Raw genomic sequence first — 16,267 nt, forward strand, 5'->3', positions numbered from 1 at the left:
GGGTAATATGTTGGCGCTTTATAAATACAATAAATAATAATAATAATGTGAGTATAAATAAACAAAAAACAAGGTGAGTGTTTAAGGACCCGTAATCAGCAGTCAATGTTACAAAGCTTAGCTTTTAATTACTATTTGTTTAAATGACCAGATGCAACAGGCACAGTGAGAGTTCTTATGCATCAGCTCACTCCAGCTACGCAGTCACTGCAAGCAGGATCACCCACCACTCAGCTGTACACTATTTGGTAGCAACTCATGTGAGGATGCTTACCCATACAACCTGCTATAACTTTTAAGCGGCTGGCCCAGCAGCCACCGCTGACTATTCATACTAATCACTACCTAATACTACCTGGCAAACAATGCTGTTCCACATACTATGTTTCTAACCAACTTATGTCACAATTTTCTGATACTTCAACTTTTTTGCCTCTGAAGAAGCTGCATTTGCTAAGACACAAAACATGTTAGGCCAATTATGATATGATTATGTAGCATATGGACTTTTACTGTGCCTATTGCACCCACTCATTTTGGCCTGGTTCACTCTGTAAGCGCTTTTTAAGCTCTTGCTAATGCAATGCTATGGGGGATTTTTATAAAAATCATATCGTTCAAATGAGATCACACGCGTAGCATTGCATGAGCAAGACCTTTTAAAGGGGAACTGAAGTAAGAGGGATGCGGAGGCTGCCATATTTATTTCCTTTTAATCAATACCAGTTGCCTGGCAGCCCTGCTGGTCTATTTCTCTGCAGTAGTATCTGAATATCACCAGAAGCAAGCATGCAGCTAGTCTTGTCAGATCTGACTTTAAAGTCTGAAACACCTGATCTGCTGCATGCTTGTTCAGGGGCTATGGCTAATAGCATTAGAGGCAGAGGATCAGCAGGGCTGCCAGGCAACTGGTATTGCTTAAAAGGAAATAAACATGGCAGCCTCCATATACCTCTCTCTTCAGTTCCCCTTTAAAATCGCAAGCACTTAGAAAAAGCTCTTGCAGTGTGAACCAGCCCTTAACCACTTGAGGACCAGAAGTTTATACCTCCCTAATGACCAGGCCATTTTTTACAATTCAGCACTTCACAACTTTTATTGCTCGGTCATACAACACCCAAATTAATTTTACCCACTTTTCTTCTCACAAATAGAGCTTTCATTTGGTGGTCTGGTTTTTATTTAATTTTTTTTTATAAAAAAAGGCCCTGAATCTTATATAAAAAAAAAAATACAGATAATTGGCTTCCCCCTCAATTAGCCTTAGCGCTAGCGTTTTGCTCTAGTGATTTTACTGTGATTAGCCTGGTAAAAATCACTGTATACTTCCGCGAATTCAGAGCTATTGCGGTCAGTACTTTATAAGCGCTGTACTGCGATCGCTGCTAAATCACCCAGAAAATGCTGCAGGTAACGTGCTTGCGATTGGCACTAATCGCAAAACGCCCGCAATCGGCACCAGTTGCGGCAGTGAGAACACTGCCATAGGGTAACAAAGCGCTAGCGCTTTAGGGATTAGCGGGAATCACAATCGCTTAGGTGTGAATGAGCCCTAAGTGTCAAGCAACTGGTGGTATTGGGGAATATCTTAGTTCAATTTGTACAGAAATAAGAATCTGTATCATACAAGGAGAGAGGATCCATTGTGTTCATAAAAATATCACTATACTAGGAGATAACGGAAATAATTTTCTAATAGCCACATGGAAAGCAACGCAGTGCAATGTCTGAGACTTGAGAAAGGAATATTTCAGAGCTAGCCAGTAACCGGTTAAAGTTGCTAACTTTTTGGCTTTCTGTGACTCCCCCACCACACACACAGTGGGGTCTTCTTCTGCTGCTGCTTTCTCCTTTGTGCTTCCTCCCCAAAAGGTCAGTCACAACGGCTGAGTCAGCCAGAGGGACAAAGAGCCTCATTTCTCATTACTAGAAGAGAGGCTTTTTGTGTGACTTTTGTTAGCATAATCTGCTGATTCATGTCTTTAAGTGTGACGCATAGGGAACGTAACCGCCTGAAGAGGCTAAATATAAGCTCATTTATAATATATATTACTGCCATGAATCCTATAAGAATAAAAGGGGGTTGCAAGGATTAATGTTTACTGATAGGATAATAAATCCTATATCAGTGTTAAATAAAACAATGCAGAACATAGCAGCATGTGTGCCTTTTTGTGCAGGGACATCTTCTCATCACATTTGCTTACATGCAGTGTGCAGTGGTGATGTAACTACCTGCAGGTGTGGCCATTGGTGGGTTTTCTTTACATATGCTTGTATAAGACCAAAGTCTCACATGAAGCAGTATTTATCTTAGATTGTGTGCTCTGTACTCCTGTACAGCATTATATTGAGAACACTTAAATGAACCGCTGAGTTATAGGTAATGGTGCCCTTTTTATATACACAGTAACTACAGTACACTTCTGTGGCCAGATGGGGAATTAATTAGTTTTTCAAGAGTCTCCTCTGTCCTGGTGAATTAGGTTACCTCAACAAGAAATGATAATAAGGTCTGTGTGAAGGCCTAGCCTTTTTACACTGTTATTAAAACTATTATTGAGGGGCTGCAGGTACTCTTAAAAAGAGAGCTGTCTGCTCCTTGTAATCTGAACTCAACCTCAACAATTTTCCATCTTCTTTCATGCAGGACGTTTAATGTAATAAAAATGATTTATTATCATTGTGTATATACTGTATATAGTGCTGACCTCTTTTGCAGTACGTCATCAATATAGTCATGTCACTAAGTGTCCCTCAGAAGAGTTTACAATCTAATTCCTTCTATATAGTTTGTCATTGTTTTCTGTTCCTATTGAAGTCTTAGGCCAAATTTTTTGGGTGGAACCATTTAACCTATCTGTATATTTTAGGATGTGGGGTTACCTGAAAGAAATCGATGCAAACGTGGGAGCTGGGGGGAGTAGGAGAACAAGGGTCAACCTGAGCTATACAGTGTTCCATTTATATTTCAAAGTACGCTTGCTGAAGTCTAGGCAGCCTTATTATTTCCATTAATATAAACGTATCTTGTTAGTGACGTCTGAGAACATAAAAATAGATGGATTGTGGTAATCGCACTGTTTTAGATGTGTTGTATGCTTCAGATTTTTTTTTCTATTGCTGAAAATAGCTGTGGACTTTGAGTCACACCTCTTCAAAATAGTATGAAAGTGAATAGGTAAAACTCCCAGAAAGCAACCGAGCACCGGGTTAAAAAACGGTTTACTGTATGTAAACTAGGCTACCTCTCCAAGATTTCTATAATGCTGTCCAGCCAGCCCTATTATTCAGACAGCTCCTGACACAGCAGGCCGACACTTCTGCCAGCATCCTCACCAGCTTGCTTCCAATGTACTCTAGTAAAGGCAGCAAGGTGAGAGCCTTCTTATTTAATGTCGCCATTCAACAGATTCAGATGACTAATCACTGCAGTCTCTCCCTCTGTAAGGAGGCCCACAGTATATATTTAGCCATACATGATTGAATAATGACCCAGTTCGGCAGGCAATGAATCACTCCTCTATCATAAGTCTATCTGATAGTAGTGACAAATGTACTTGCTGTACTTGGTACTCAGTCTTATCTCAGCGGAAATATAATTGAGAATCAGTCTTACCGCCCTCCCATCAATACTATGCAGACTGATAGAATCTGCTGTAAATATTGACCCATGTATGGCCTCTATTAGACAACATCTGGACCAGCTTCATGATTAGTAATTGCACTGATCTTGGCACTTGTGAAGGTTGTGTCATAATACGAGACTTGCAATTGAGTATCATTTGCTACTAATCTTATTATCAAATGCATCTGCTAGCAATTATGATACAGTTGTAGCAACTTGTCACCGCAGATGTGTATTGTAGCCAAATATAGTTCTTTGTGTGTCTAAAGGCCTATACATTGCAATGTATGTCGCATGAAACCATTGTTTCTGATTGTTTTGGATATCACTTCCACGTTTGTACAGCAATCGCTTCCACAACTAAATGGGAGAGGGCTCAGCGATTGGAGGCTATGCACTGTACTGCTGCTGCACTCCCTGAGCAGTACATACTCCCCATCCTGCTTGGTCTGTTCCTTTGTCCCTCATCCTTTGCCAAGTAATCAATCACTGGAAACATGCAAGTGTACTTCCTCAGTGACTGGATTTGGGTAAAATGAGGAGGAGCACAGGACAGATAGCAGCAAAGCTATGAGCTGCAGCACCAGAATGAAAGAAAAGGTAGTAATGCCTGGGCTTACTTGCTGGGGCCTGTTACTGGTATTCTGTTACTGGAATCTGCCATGGAGGTCAATACACAAGCAAGGGTCATCCTGCTTGGTGGTTAGTGAAAAACGGGTGCTGAGGGGGTGTGGCTAGTTTACTTGCAAACAAATCATCCCTCTGCACTGAAAATGCAATGCTTACAACAAGAAACTGGAACTCTGATGGCAGTATAAGCAACTGAGCTGTATTCTATGTACTTGGCTAGGTCAAAACCCTCCCCCTTTAAAGGAGAACTGTAGTAAGAGGTATATGGAGGCTGCCATATTTATTTCCTTTTAAGCAATACCAGTTACCTGGCTGTCCTGCTTATCCTCTGCCTCTAATCCTTTTAGCCATAGCCCCTGAACAAGCATGCAGCATATCGGGTGTTTCTGACATTTTTAGCTGCATGCTTGTTTCTGGTGTGATTCTGCAGGCAGATAGCTGAGCAGGGCTGCCAGGTAACTGGTATTGCCTAAAAGGAAATCAATATGGCAGCCTCTATATACCTCTTTCTAAAGTTCTCCTTTAAGCTAAATACCCATGTGAAGATGCATTGGGTATACCGCACCAACGACAATCATTCCCTGATGCATATTTACCAGTCACATAAGCGTAACGTAACTAGTGAATGTTGCAGTTGTGATCCGTCATGATGGTTGTTCAATATGAACGATCGCTGTGTGTGGCCACCTGTCAATGAATTTTGATTAATTAATTTTAATTTAGCAATGTTGAGTGATATCATCAAAACGATTATTTGCCTCAAAAACATTGCCCAAAAATTGTGTTGTAGATCTGGTTCTAGGGATGAAATTATGAAGAGGACAGACACTGGACTGAAGCACTTGTTATAATACTAGAGACAAACTGAAGGGAAGGTGGAGGGATAGGGGTTGTAAAGCACTTCATCACCCAGCTATACTTGCTAGACTTGCTAGACACACTTGTGCTTGCCGAGGATAATCTGCACTGTAGCAGGAGAGCTGTACTTAGATGGGACACTCTGTAACAATGTGTCATATGTAATGGCGGCGGCTAGTGGACGAAAAGGGCGCCGCCATAGACTAATGCATTTACCGATGCCCGATTAATATCGTTAACATCTTTAACATTAGAACATTTAAGTTTTTGAAATATGTTATTGTTTTAGAAACTTGCTACATTATAGTTTTTGTCATATTGTTTGTATGTACAGATTTTACATTATCAAATATGTTCTCATTTCTGTGTGTGTAATGGTGTTTGTACGGGTGGGTGGTTAGGGTAAGGAACCACCAGGTGAGTGCTTAGGGTTAGGCACCCCCAGGGAGGTCTTTAGAGTTAGGCACCACCAGGGGGGTGGTTAATGTTAGGCACCACCGGGGGAAGTGGTTAGGGTTAGGCACCACCATGGGGCTGGTTAGAGTTAGGCACCACCATGGGGCTGGTTAGAGTTACGGTAGGCACCACCAGGAGCGGTAGTTAGGGTTAAAGTGGATCCGAGACGAACTTTTACTCATTGCATAATTGTGTTCCTTTCCTATTGTTTATAGGGCATTCCTCAAGCCAAATACTTTTTTGTTTTTGTTTTAATGCTCTAATTCCTTATAAACTAAATAAAACACTCCCACAGGTTTTCAGAGAGCCAAGGCACTTTCAGACAGTAGCAAGGGCTCATGGGTGCTCAGTCTGGGCAGGAGGAGGGGGAGGTATTACTAGCCAGAGATTTCAGAGGCAGAGGGGAGGAGGGAGGAGGAGGGGGGATTAGTTTTCTTTGCTCAAGATGCAGATAAGCCTGCCTCTGTGTAATGTTTACAAACAACATGTCTGCTGTCATTGTATCCCAGGAAGAAATATTCTTATTCTATTAAAGCTGTTTGCAGCTAGATTTGCTGTGTAAACTATCTAAACTTTAGCTAAGATATATAGACAAGTTACTTGTTATAGTTAGTTTTTCATCTCGGATCCGCTTTAAGCACCACCAGGGGACAATGTGTCATATGTAGTGTGTATCCTAAGGCTGTAGAGGGCATACTCCATAACAATGTGTCATATGTAGTGTGTATCCTAAGGCTGTAGAAGGGATACTCTGTAACAGTGTGTCTTATGTAGTGTGCATGCTAAAGCTGTAGATGCCTGGGATACTCTGTAACAATGTGTCCAATATACTGTGTGTCCTAAAGGTAGCCACTAACGGTCCAATTTCTAGCGAAAAATTGTTTGAGCGATCAGATGTTATGATCAGGAGTAAAATCTTTCACTACACCATCAACGAACCAATATTTGCTTCCTATCTCTCACAACCAACAAAAAAATCCAAATTTTGGTTCGACGATCCCATCGGACGTTTTTATAATCGTTTGTAATTGTTTGTGCCCATCAACAGATTATTTACAACCAATCCGATCAGAATTTCTAATCGCTCGAATGATGTTTCGCTAGAAATTGGACCATTAGTGTCCACCTTATAGAGAAACCGTGACCAAGAATTGAACTTCATCCCAATCAGTAGCTGATACCCCTTTTACATGAGAAATCTATTCCTTTTCACAAATGGATCATCAGGGGGCTCTGTATGGCTGATATTGTGGTGAAACCCCTCCCACAACAAACTCTGAGGACCATGGTCCTGGCAGTTTCCTGTCTGTGAACCTTGTTGCATTGTGGGAAGTGGCTGTTTACAACTGCCAAAATAGCAAGCAGCAGCTACATCACCTGCCAGCAGTAAAGATGTCACCATGTGATAAATGTCAGAATGTAAATCTGGGATTTAAACGCTTTTACAATGGGCAAACACTGACTAAATCATTTACGGTATACATAATTATTGTAAAAATGAAGCACTTTTTTATTACATTATTTTCAGTGGAGTTCCTTTTTAAGGCTGTTTTCAAACCAAATAAGATCACTATGTATTCTTCAACAATAATAAATACATGTATTTAAAATCTAAAATGCATATTTCCTAGATGCTAGTTTGTGTCTGTATTTTGCTGAATATTATTATTTTACTTAGCCCAAAGCCTTGCAGAAGAATATGATGTTGTGTGGTCCCTTCTTCTGCACGCCTCCATCTTCTTCACTGGCAATGTGTTAGTGAGAGGACTGTAGGCAGGGAAAGGTCAGCTGCTTCTGTGCCTAGAGGCAGTGCACTCTCTTGTTAGCAGACCCCAAGAGGACTGTACTGTTCCCAAGGCTGCGATTTCAGGAGGGCACTTGTACTACTACAGGGATTCTGTAAGTTTTCATATAATTTATACTCCTTTTAAATGGTTTAGTAAATGAGCATATCTTAGTATTAATGAATGGAATCCTGAATAGTGTTTATGTAAAAGATGCAGTTCAATATAGCTTGATGGTACAAAACTGTGTCCTTAGCGCCTGTTCACTATAGAAAACAACCAGACAAATTCCATAATGGACAACGGTGCGTGGAATTAATAGGAACTAATAACCTCTGTAAATTGCTCATTTTGTAAACTTGCATTTTCATCAGCATATTGTGCAGTACTTTCTATAAGCTGTAGATCAGTCCCTATTCCCCACAGTAAGCTAGGCTCATATTGTGGGTCTGGTTTTGTGGGAAAGTTATGCAGTATGTTTTCAGGATGTTTTCAGTATCTCCATGCAAATGCAAGGAGCACATATGGCACTCTATGCAGTTCCTGTCTGGAAAGTGGACCTGAAATCCTGCACTGCAAGGTTTGTCAGTCATGCTGCTCTCACCTGTCTCCTGTGTCCCTTGTCTCTTGAGAAAGCTGTTTGTAGATGGAGTGGTCTTGTGTACTGCGTTGTCAGCATTTAAAGCTTGCTAATAATAGCAATTAGCCAGATGTATCCATTTCAAAGTCTAGAACCCGATGTTTTTTTTTCCGTTTTGTGTTTGTGAGCACTTACGCCATATGGTACATCCTGTTAGCTTCCCATTGAACATAATGGGTTCTTGCAAGACCTACTGCAAGTTCAACTCATTTCTGGTTGCTTAAAGTGTACCAGAGACAAAATTGATTTCAGCATTTATACTTACTGGGCTTCCTCCAGCCCCCTGTGGACAGTGGAGCAGTACTGCGCAGGCACAGAACCCTCCCAGCGGCAGGAGCCCGATGGGGGCGCGTGAGTGACCGTACTGCATATGCACAGTACAATGTGACTGGGACGACTGAAGAAAGAGACCTGGCCAGCCAGCGGAGGATTGGAGCCGCTCGGGAGGACAGCAGTGGAGCCCATGGTCCACAGGGTACTGGAGGAAGCACCAGGTAAGTATAAATGCTGCTGTTGATATTGTTTAAGGTATCCTTTAAGGACCAGATAATTTTTTTTTCCTTTTTTGCTTTGTGATCACTCTGTGGCAGCAGGGACGCTATATCATGTCCCGTGCATGGGAGCTGATGTAGTTTAAACTACGCTGCATCAGGCTTAAAGAGGAACTCCAGTGAAAATAGTGTAATAAAAAAAGTGCTTAATTTTTACAATAATTATGTATAAATGATTTAGTCAGTGTTTGCCCATTGTAAAATCTTTTAAATCCTTGATTTACATTCTGACATTTATTACATGGTGACATTTTTACTGTTGGCAGGTGATGTAGCTGCTGCATGCTTTTTTGGCAGTTGGAAACAGCTGTAAACAGCTATTTTCCACAATGCAACAAGGTTCACAGACAGGAAACTGCCAGGAGTACCATGGTCCTCAGTTTCTTGTGGGAGGGGTTTCACCACAATATCAGTCATACAGCGCCCCCTGATGGTCTGTTTGTGAAAAGGAATATATTTCTCATGTAAAAGGGGGTATCAGCTACTGATTGAGATAAAGTTCAATTCTTAGTCAGAGTTTCTTTTTAAGCAGTGTCAAGTGCAGCATAGTTTTAACTATGACCGCCCCCCAAAGCGGTTAAATTGTTAGTGTGCTCCTTCCTAAAATGTGTACTTGAAAATGCTGTAAAATGAGGCTGTGATAACGAATGCAATATACCTGCATTACTGTGTTCACCCCATTTAAAAATACTGGCATATAACCCCAGTAGGTACACACACACACACACACACACACACACACACACACACACACACACACACACACGTCTCTATCATAAAAGATAGCCTAAAGCTGGTCATGCACACATTGATTTCCTGATCGATTCCATACAGATTCGATAACTCTGATAAAATCAGCTGGGAATCTACTGGACAACATGTCTAGTGGATCGGAAGTCCTTTTGAGTTTAGTATCGATCGGACAGGATGGAAAATGATCATTGATCAAGGGCAGGCAGGAACAGTAGCTGATTGATAAGCCATAGCCCAGCACTGCATCAAACAGTGCAATCCTGTAGTTTGATTGTTTCTCAGTAGATTTCCTGCTGAAGTCTATTGAGAATTGATGTGTTGAGTCTGGAAGGATTTGATCTGTCTCTGATCCGAAAGGGATATTAGTGTGTATGTATGGGTACCTCAGCAGTCTGTACACTGTGTACATAATATACTTGAACTAATGTTTCTGCATCTTCGTGCAAAAGCTTTATCAGGTCTAATCAAAGCTCAATGCTCATCTTCTTTTCGCTGGAAAAGCTCATCCTGCTTCCTGAAAAGTAAGCAGGCAGGAGTAGATTGTTTTTGGTTGTTGTATTTGCTTCTGAAAAGTGTTGTGTACATAGTGGGATTTACATAGTTGCATTTCCGTCTACTTCGGAGGCAAAAGCAGCCACAGCGCCCCCGCTGGAGCCAGCAAATGTAAATATTGAATTGACAGTCGGGTCTGTCGCTGACTGTTCGGAGGGCTGCAGCGAGACCCCCGTGGGACAGAGGACGGCGTGGGAAGCCTCATTAGGATCCTGAGGCTTCCCCCACCCGAGGCGAGTACCCCCCAGGGGATATTTTTGATGTTACAGTGTCTCTTTAAAAGGAAAAATTCTTACCTGAATCCAGATGACAGTCAGCTAAATCCCTTGATCAACTCTTCCGGGTATTAACTAATATCTGCCAAGCTTTTGTATTGCCCTCTGATGTATTTATACATGTTAAGCAGGTCACCTCTCAGTCGCCTTTTTTCTAAGTTAAATAAGTCCAGTTTGTCCAACCTTTCTTGGTAAGTGAGATCTTCCATCCCTCTGATTAATTTAGTTGCCCATCTTTCTACCCATTCCTGGTGGGCAATGTCCTTTCTATATAGTGCTGTGCCAAAAACTGTATTCCACAGTCCAGATGTGGCCTCACAAGTGATTTATACAGAGGGAGTAGTATACTAGCATCTCAAGGCTACAGGAATACTGCGGCATTGATGGCATAGTTCTTCAGTGGTTCCAATCCTCCTTGAGTGGCAGAGCCCAAAAAGTGTCCTATGGGGCCCTTCCTGTCCACTCCTATACCACTTAAGTATGGGGTGCCTCAGGGCTCAATCCTCTCTCCCCTGCTTTTCACGATTTACATGTTACCGCTTGGAAAACTAATCCAAAAACATGGCCTGACATACCACTGCTATGCGGACGACACCCAACTATATCTTTCTTTCAAGCCTGGTGTGACAGACCCAACTCTAACTATAAACGCCTGCTAACAAAACTGAGGTCCTTCTGATCGGAGGGCAGCGCATGACAACAAAACAACTTAACTTGCAGTCTTCACCACTGGGAATAGGAGGCACGGATCTATGCAGCTCTGATCATGTGCGTAGCCTGGGAGTTCTAATTGATGGGGATTTAAACTTCAGAACTCACATCTCTGCTGTGGTGAAATCATCCTATTTTCACCTGAAGAACATTGCAAAAATCAAGCACCTCATCCCCCCAGCAGATCTACCAACTTTAGTTCATGCCTTCATTACCTCCCGACTGGACTACTGCAATGTTCTCTACACTGGCCTTCCAAAAAAAGTCTTATACCGCCAACAGCTGATACAGAATACTGCTGCCAGACTGCTAACCAACCAACCAACAAACCCCGTCACTGCCACATAACGCCAGTCCTGCACTCCCTTCACTGGCTACCTATAGAATGGAGGGTCCTATTCAAGATCGGCCTACTGACATTTAAATCCCTGAATAATCTGGGCCCTGGATACATGAAAGAAATGTTGCAGCTGCGTAGCAATCCCCGCATTCTCAGATCCACACGTTCTAATAATCTAGTCATACCCAGAGTCCACTTGGAAACTTTTGGTCCCAGAGCCTTCTGTCATGCTGCCCCTACATTTTGGAACTCCTTACCTCAACAGATCAGGACAGCTCCATCCCTGGACGTGTTTAAATCCAGACTGAAAACCCACCTGTTCAGTTTGGCATTTGCAGAAATATAACTTTTGTTGTGTGAATACTTCATCCTACTACCAATTACTGAATCTGAGAGAGTCTAAGCGCTTTGAGTCCTATGGGAGAAAAGCGCTATAGAAATGTTATTGTATAAGATATTATTTCCCTTTTTATGCATCCCAGAACTTTATTTGCTTTAGCTACCGCTGCTTGGTATTGTATATGATTGCCTAACTTGTTATCAACCAGTATTCCTAAGTCCTTGTCCAAGTCTGATGTTCCCAACTGTATGCCATTTATTTTATACGATGATCTACCATTGGTTCGTCCAAGGTGCATGACTTTTAATTTATCAACATTAAATTTCATCTGCCACGTGCCTGCCCATATGACCATTTTGTCAAGATCCTGTTGCTATGTCACTATCTGTCTTAGTGTTGATAATTTCAGAATAATTTTGTATCATCTGCAAAGATGGCTATATTACCCTGTATTCCATCAACTAGATCATTAATAAATAAATTGAAAAGAATTGGACCATGTACTGATCACTGCGGTACTGCACTGCTAACAGTTTCCCTTTTTGAGTATGATCTGTTTACCACCACTCTTTGATTTTTATCCCTTAACCAGTTCTCTATTCACATACACACATTTTCTACTTGTCCCTGTATCCTCAGCTTCTGCACCAGGTTATTGTGGGGAAGTGTCAAAAGCCTTTGCAAAGTGCAAGTACACTACATCTATAGCTTCCCGAGATCTAAATTTTCATTCACCACTTCATAAAAGCTGAGCATGTTGGTGAGACAGGAGACCTGTCTTTAGTAAATCCATGCTGTCTAACTGAAATAACATTATTCTATAGTACATCAATTTATATAGCATACCTTAGGATACCTTCAAATAATTTACACATAACTGATGTTAGGTTTACAGGTCTATAGTTTCCTGGCTCTGATTTTTTTTTACCTTTCTTGAATATTGGGAAAACATCAGCTGTACGCCAGTCATAAGGAGCTGACCCACTTAAAAGAGAATCACAGAAAATAAGAAATGTATATGACCCAGCTGCTTGGAACCAAATGTTTATGAAAGTGGATTGAGCACTATTTGAAAATGCAACTTGGTGACCCCAATTGCTTCTTCTGGGAATATCTGCAACTATTTATCACCCTGTACTGCAGTAACAAAAGTGATTAGCTGCAGTTGCTGCACTGTGATTACAACAGAATCGAATTATATTGTGCTTTACAGCTTCAATCTCTTCTGTCTCCTCTGTAGACCTTTGTGGACTGTATATATAAATTAAGCTTTTTTTCATAGTGTTCTGCCAATATATAAAGGAACAAATCTAATATTTCTGCACATGTTTCATGTCTCTTTGGCTATAGTAAAGGCTATAGAAGTGACCTGTCATGACACAGCTCTTTGTACTGCTTACTAGCAGCTTATTCTTCCTGCCATATGATACTGATGAATATTACCGTCCCTCCAGTGACCTAATAATGCCTCCATCTAAATGAGTTACACAAACATGAAGTCATCTCTCCTATTACGAAGGATGGATGTTTGCAAGAGGGTGCTGAACAAAGTCCTTCCTTTCTGAAATCCAAGGCTGTTGTGAAACTTCCAATGGCAGAATCTTTCTACATTCTGTTCTGGATGTCTGACAGTGGTGAAGTGCAGCCTGCAGGATAGGAGAGGTCTGAGACAAGCCATGGCTGGTGTCACAGGTGCAGCAGAGATGCATGTGACTGTGCCACGCTGCTGTGCCTCTGAGAGCAGCAATGCCGGACTCATGGACAGCAGTCTCCATTCAGTGTAGGTCTTACTTTTCTGTCTGCCTTCTTCTATCCCCGACTTCCCTCATTGTTCTTAGCTGCTGTGGAGATCAATTATACAATAATATGTTATAATTTAAATGATAGGACTGTCATAAAAATTGTAGTGTTTAAGTAGCTTTTACCGTCAGTCTTCCATTTATGTTCTGACTTTATTTCATGCAGATGTTACTTGCTTACTTTAGTATTCTGTATTTGTCTTTCTTGCTGCTGAGCATAAAAAGGGTGATACTCTTTACTCTGACACTAAAGCAAAAAAAGTATGATATAATGATTTTATGTGTGGTACAGATAATTAATAGAACATTCGTAGCAAAAAAAAAGAATCTCATATTTTTATTTTCAGTTAGTTTTTTTTTTTTTTTTACAATAACACTGCATCATTGTGTCATATTTGCAGTTTACAAACTACACTCCGAATTTTAAACTATGAAACAGAGCAAAGCTAAAGACCCTTTGAACTCCGCTTCAGGAAAACCTTGTCTGAAGCTGTTTCACTGTTTCTTTGTTTAAAGGGAATGTCCGAGGAGTTAAAAAAAAATCTACTTACCGGGGCTTCCTCCAGCCCCCTCAGCTGTCCCGTGCCTTCGCTGCACCTCCGCTTCCCACTGGTGGCCGGGGTCTCCTCCGGTGCAAAATGCTGACCTCAGCAGGTCAACATCTACTGCACAGGAGACTGGAGATGACGTCAGGACCACCACAAGTGGCTCTCACGCAGATGCAGTAGATGCCGACCTGCTGAGGTCGATATCTTGCATCTGAGGGGACCCCGGGCCACCGGCGGAGGTGCGGCGAGGGCACAGGATGGCTGACTGGGGCTGGAGGAAGCCTCAGGTAAGTAATTTTTTTATTTTTTACTCCTCGGATATAACCTTTAAGTGCTTCAGAAAAAAAGGACTGTATCTGATCCAAGTTGGGTCGAAAAAGATCAGAGAAGCTCTTTTCCATAGATACCTGAAGTTTCTTAACTCTTCCCGTACTGAAAACATGAGACTGTTTTCTGCTACTAATGTTCTATACTACACATACAATTCATTATATCATACGTTTCCCTTTAAGAAATATTTTTTAGGTTTTCAATCTTTTATGTAGTCACGTAGTTACAACACTGCTACAGTCTTCTTACTTTTGTTGCTTTTTTTTTTTTGTATCCTCTTGGATTACTGTGATATTCAACTGTTGATTAGTCAGACTGTATCTTACATCTTCCTGTATTCTTCATTTCAGCTTGAGCGACAGTTTTTTCATGGTGAAGGGAGCTGCGCTCTTCCTGCAGCAGGGGAACAGCTACCATGGACAAAGGAGCCTTCTGCACTTGCACAAGAATGCCGGTACGGGGTGGCCGTAAGGTCAGCAGCTTTCTGAGGGATACAGGATAGTTATTGGCTTTGCAGCTAATTATGTTTGATTCCTTGGGGCAGATCACAAGCCAGCCTCAAAATGTGACAAATGCTTGAGAATGTAGCCTACTGCAAGGTCTCTGTAACTTCCAGCTGACCTCAGGGGAAGATGACGTAGTATTTGTGTGAACTTTAACATGTAGGGCTGTCATTCAGTGAAGATGCCTGCTCTCCTATTACAGCCTGTATGGCTGGTACATTAAGACTGATTTCTATGTTCTGTGCACACCTGCCAACTTTTTTTTTTTTTTTTACATATATATTTCTCTTGTCAGCTGAAGAACATATTTCCTGCCTCTTTAAAGTGAACTGTCAGATGAGACAAAATATGCTTTCAAGAAATTTGATAGATTCTTATTTGCTTTGCACCCCAGGGTATTACCCCTCCTCTTAATAGAAGCTTTGACTTCCAGATTTCACAATAGATGGTCCAAACCCCCACATGAATGCAAGAAACACACATTCTATGCTAACATCAGTGGATAATCATTAATAAAATAACTTTTATTATTCATTTATCTAAAAGGAAGAATCAATCTATTGCCTATATACATGATAATTTTTATTTGATAAAAAAGGAGGGGGAATCTAGTATGGAATGTCTTAATTTGGCCCAAGATCTAGGTATTTATAGGGGATGGGTTCCCTCTGCTCCTCACAAATAGAATGCTATCAAACGCCCATCACCACCGCAGCAAATGCATCTTATTAGTTGTATAGCACCTTAGCACTACTGCACTTTATGCTCCCCTGATGAAGCCTCAATGTACTGTATAACAGTACAGGTGAGTACAGGCACTCACATTGGAGGACTGAGTTGGGGAAAGTAAAAGACTTGAATCTGAGCAAAATTCATATTTTTTTACCTCTATGAGGCCTGGTTCACACCAAAATCGCAAACTGTATTGCTAGCGTTTAGCGATTTTGCGAAGTGATTTTTGACAGCAATTTTCAGAGTGATTTTTGAATGAATTGTGAATTGCTCCCAAAAAATTCTACATGCAGCACGTTTGCGATTAAATTAAAAATCACAACACTGCTGTGGGAACACCCTCACAGTAGCCAAGCACTTTTCAAAGCGCTGGCACTTTGAAAAGCGTTCTTGGTGTGAACTAGCCCTTAATGGAATATGTGCTTTTAAACCACTTAACGACCGCCTAACGCCGATAGGCGTCGGCAGGTTGAAGTGGTTGTTTCCATGGAGCGGCCGTTCCATGTCAGTTCACGGAGGGTGTCTCCGTGAACAGCCTGCGAGCCTCCGATCGTGGCTCGCAGGCGAAATGTAAACACGCGGGGAAGAAATCCCCTGTGTTTACATCATATGGCGCTGCTGTCTCAACAGCGCCGTAAAGAAGATTGGCGATCCCCGGCCTCTGAAGCCTATCAGAGGCGGTACAGGGCGGATCGCCGACCTGTGCCGTCCATAGCGAGAGGGAGGGAGGAATATCGCTGCGGAGGGCCACACAGAGCGGAGGGCCCCCGCTCGGCCACACAGAGCTGCGGCGATCAGACCCCCCAGCAGGACATCCCCCTAGTGGGGAAAAAGGGG

The 16,267-nt window shown here is 41.8% G+C and overlaps 1 protein-coding gene across 2 annotated transcripts in view; it reads left to right on the plus strand.

Annotated features, from left to right (window-relative positions):
* The window catches only part of SSH1 (slingshot protein phosphatase 1), a 103,172-nt gene that overhangs the window by 23,900 nt on the left and 63,005 nt on the right, over positions 1-16,267 (plus strand). Inside the window, exon 3 of one of the 2 annotated variants that reach the window (XM_068239583.1) lies at positions 14,546-14,649. In XM_068239583.1, coding sequence (XP_068095684.1) covers positions 14,546-14,649 — 104 coding nt within the window. Of the gene's footprint in view, positions 1-14,545; positions 14,668-16,267 lie in introns of those variants that run through there. The other variant, XM_068239592.1, reaches the window with a different exon arrangement.

Source organism: Hyperolius riggenbachi, chromosome 1 (genome assembly GCF_040937935.1).
Source record: "Hyperolius riggenbachi isolate aHypRig1 chromosome 1, aHypRig1.pri, whole genome shotgun sequence".
Classification (NCBI taxonomy): Eukaryota; Metazoa; Chordata; class Amphibia; order Anura; family Hyperoliidae; genus Hyperolius; species Hyperolius riggenbachi.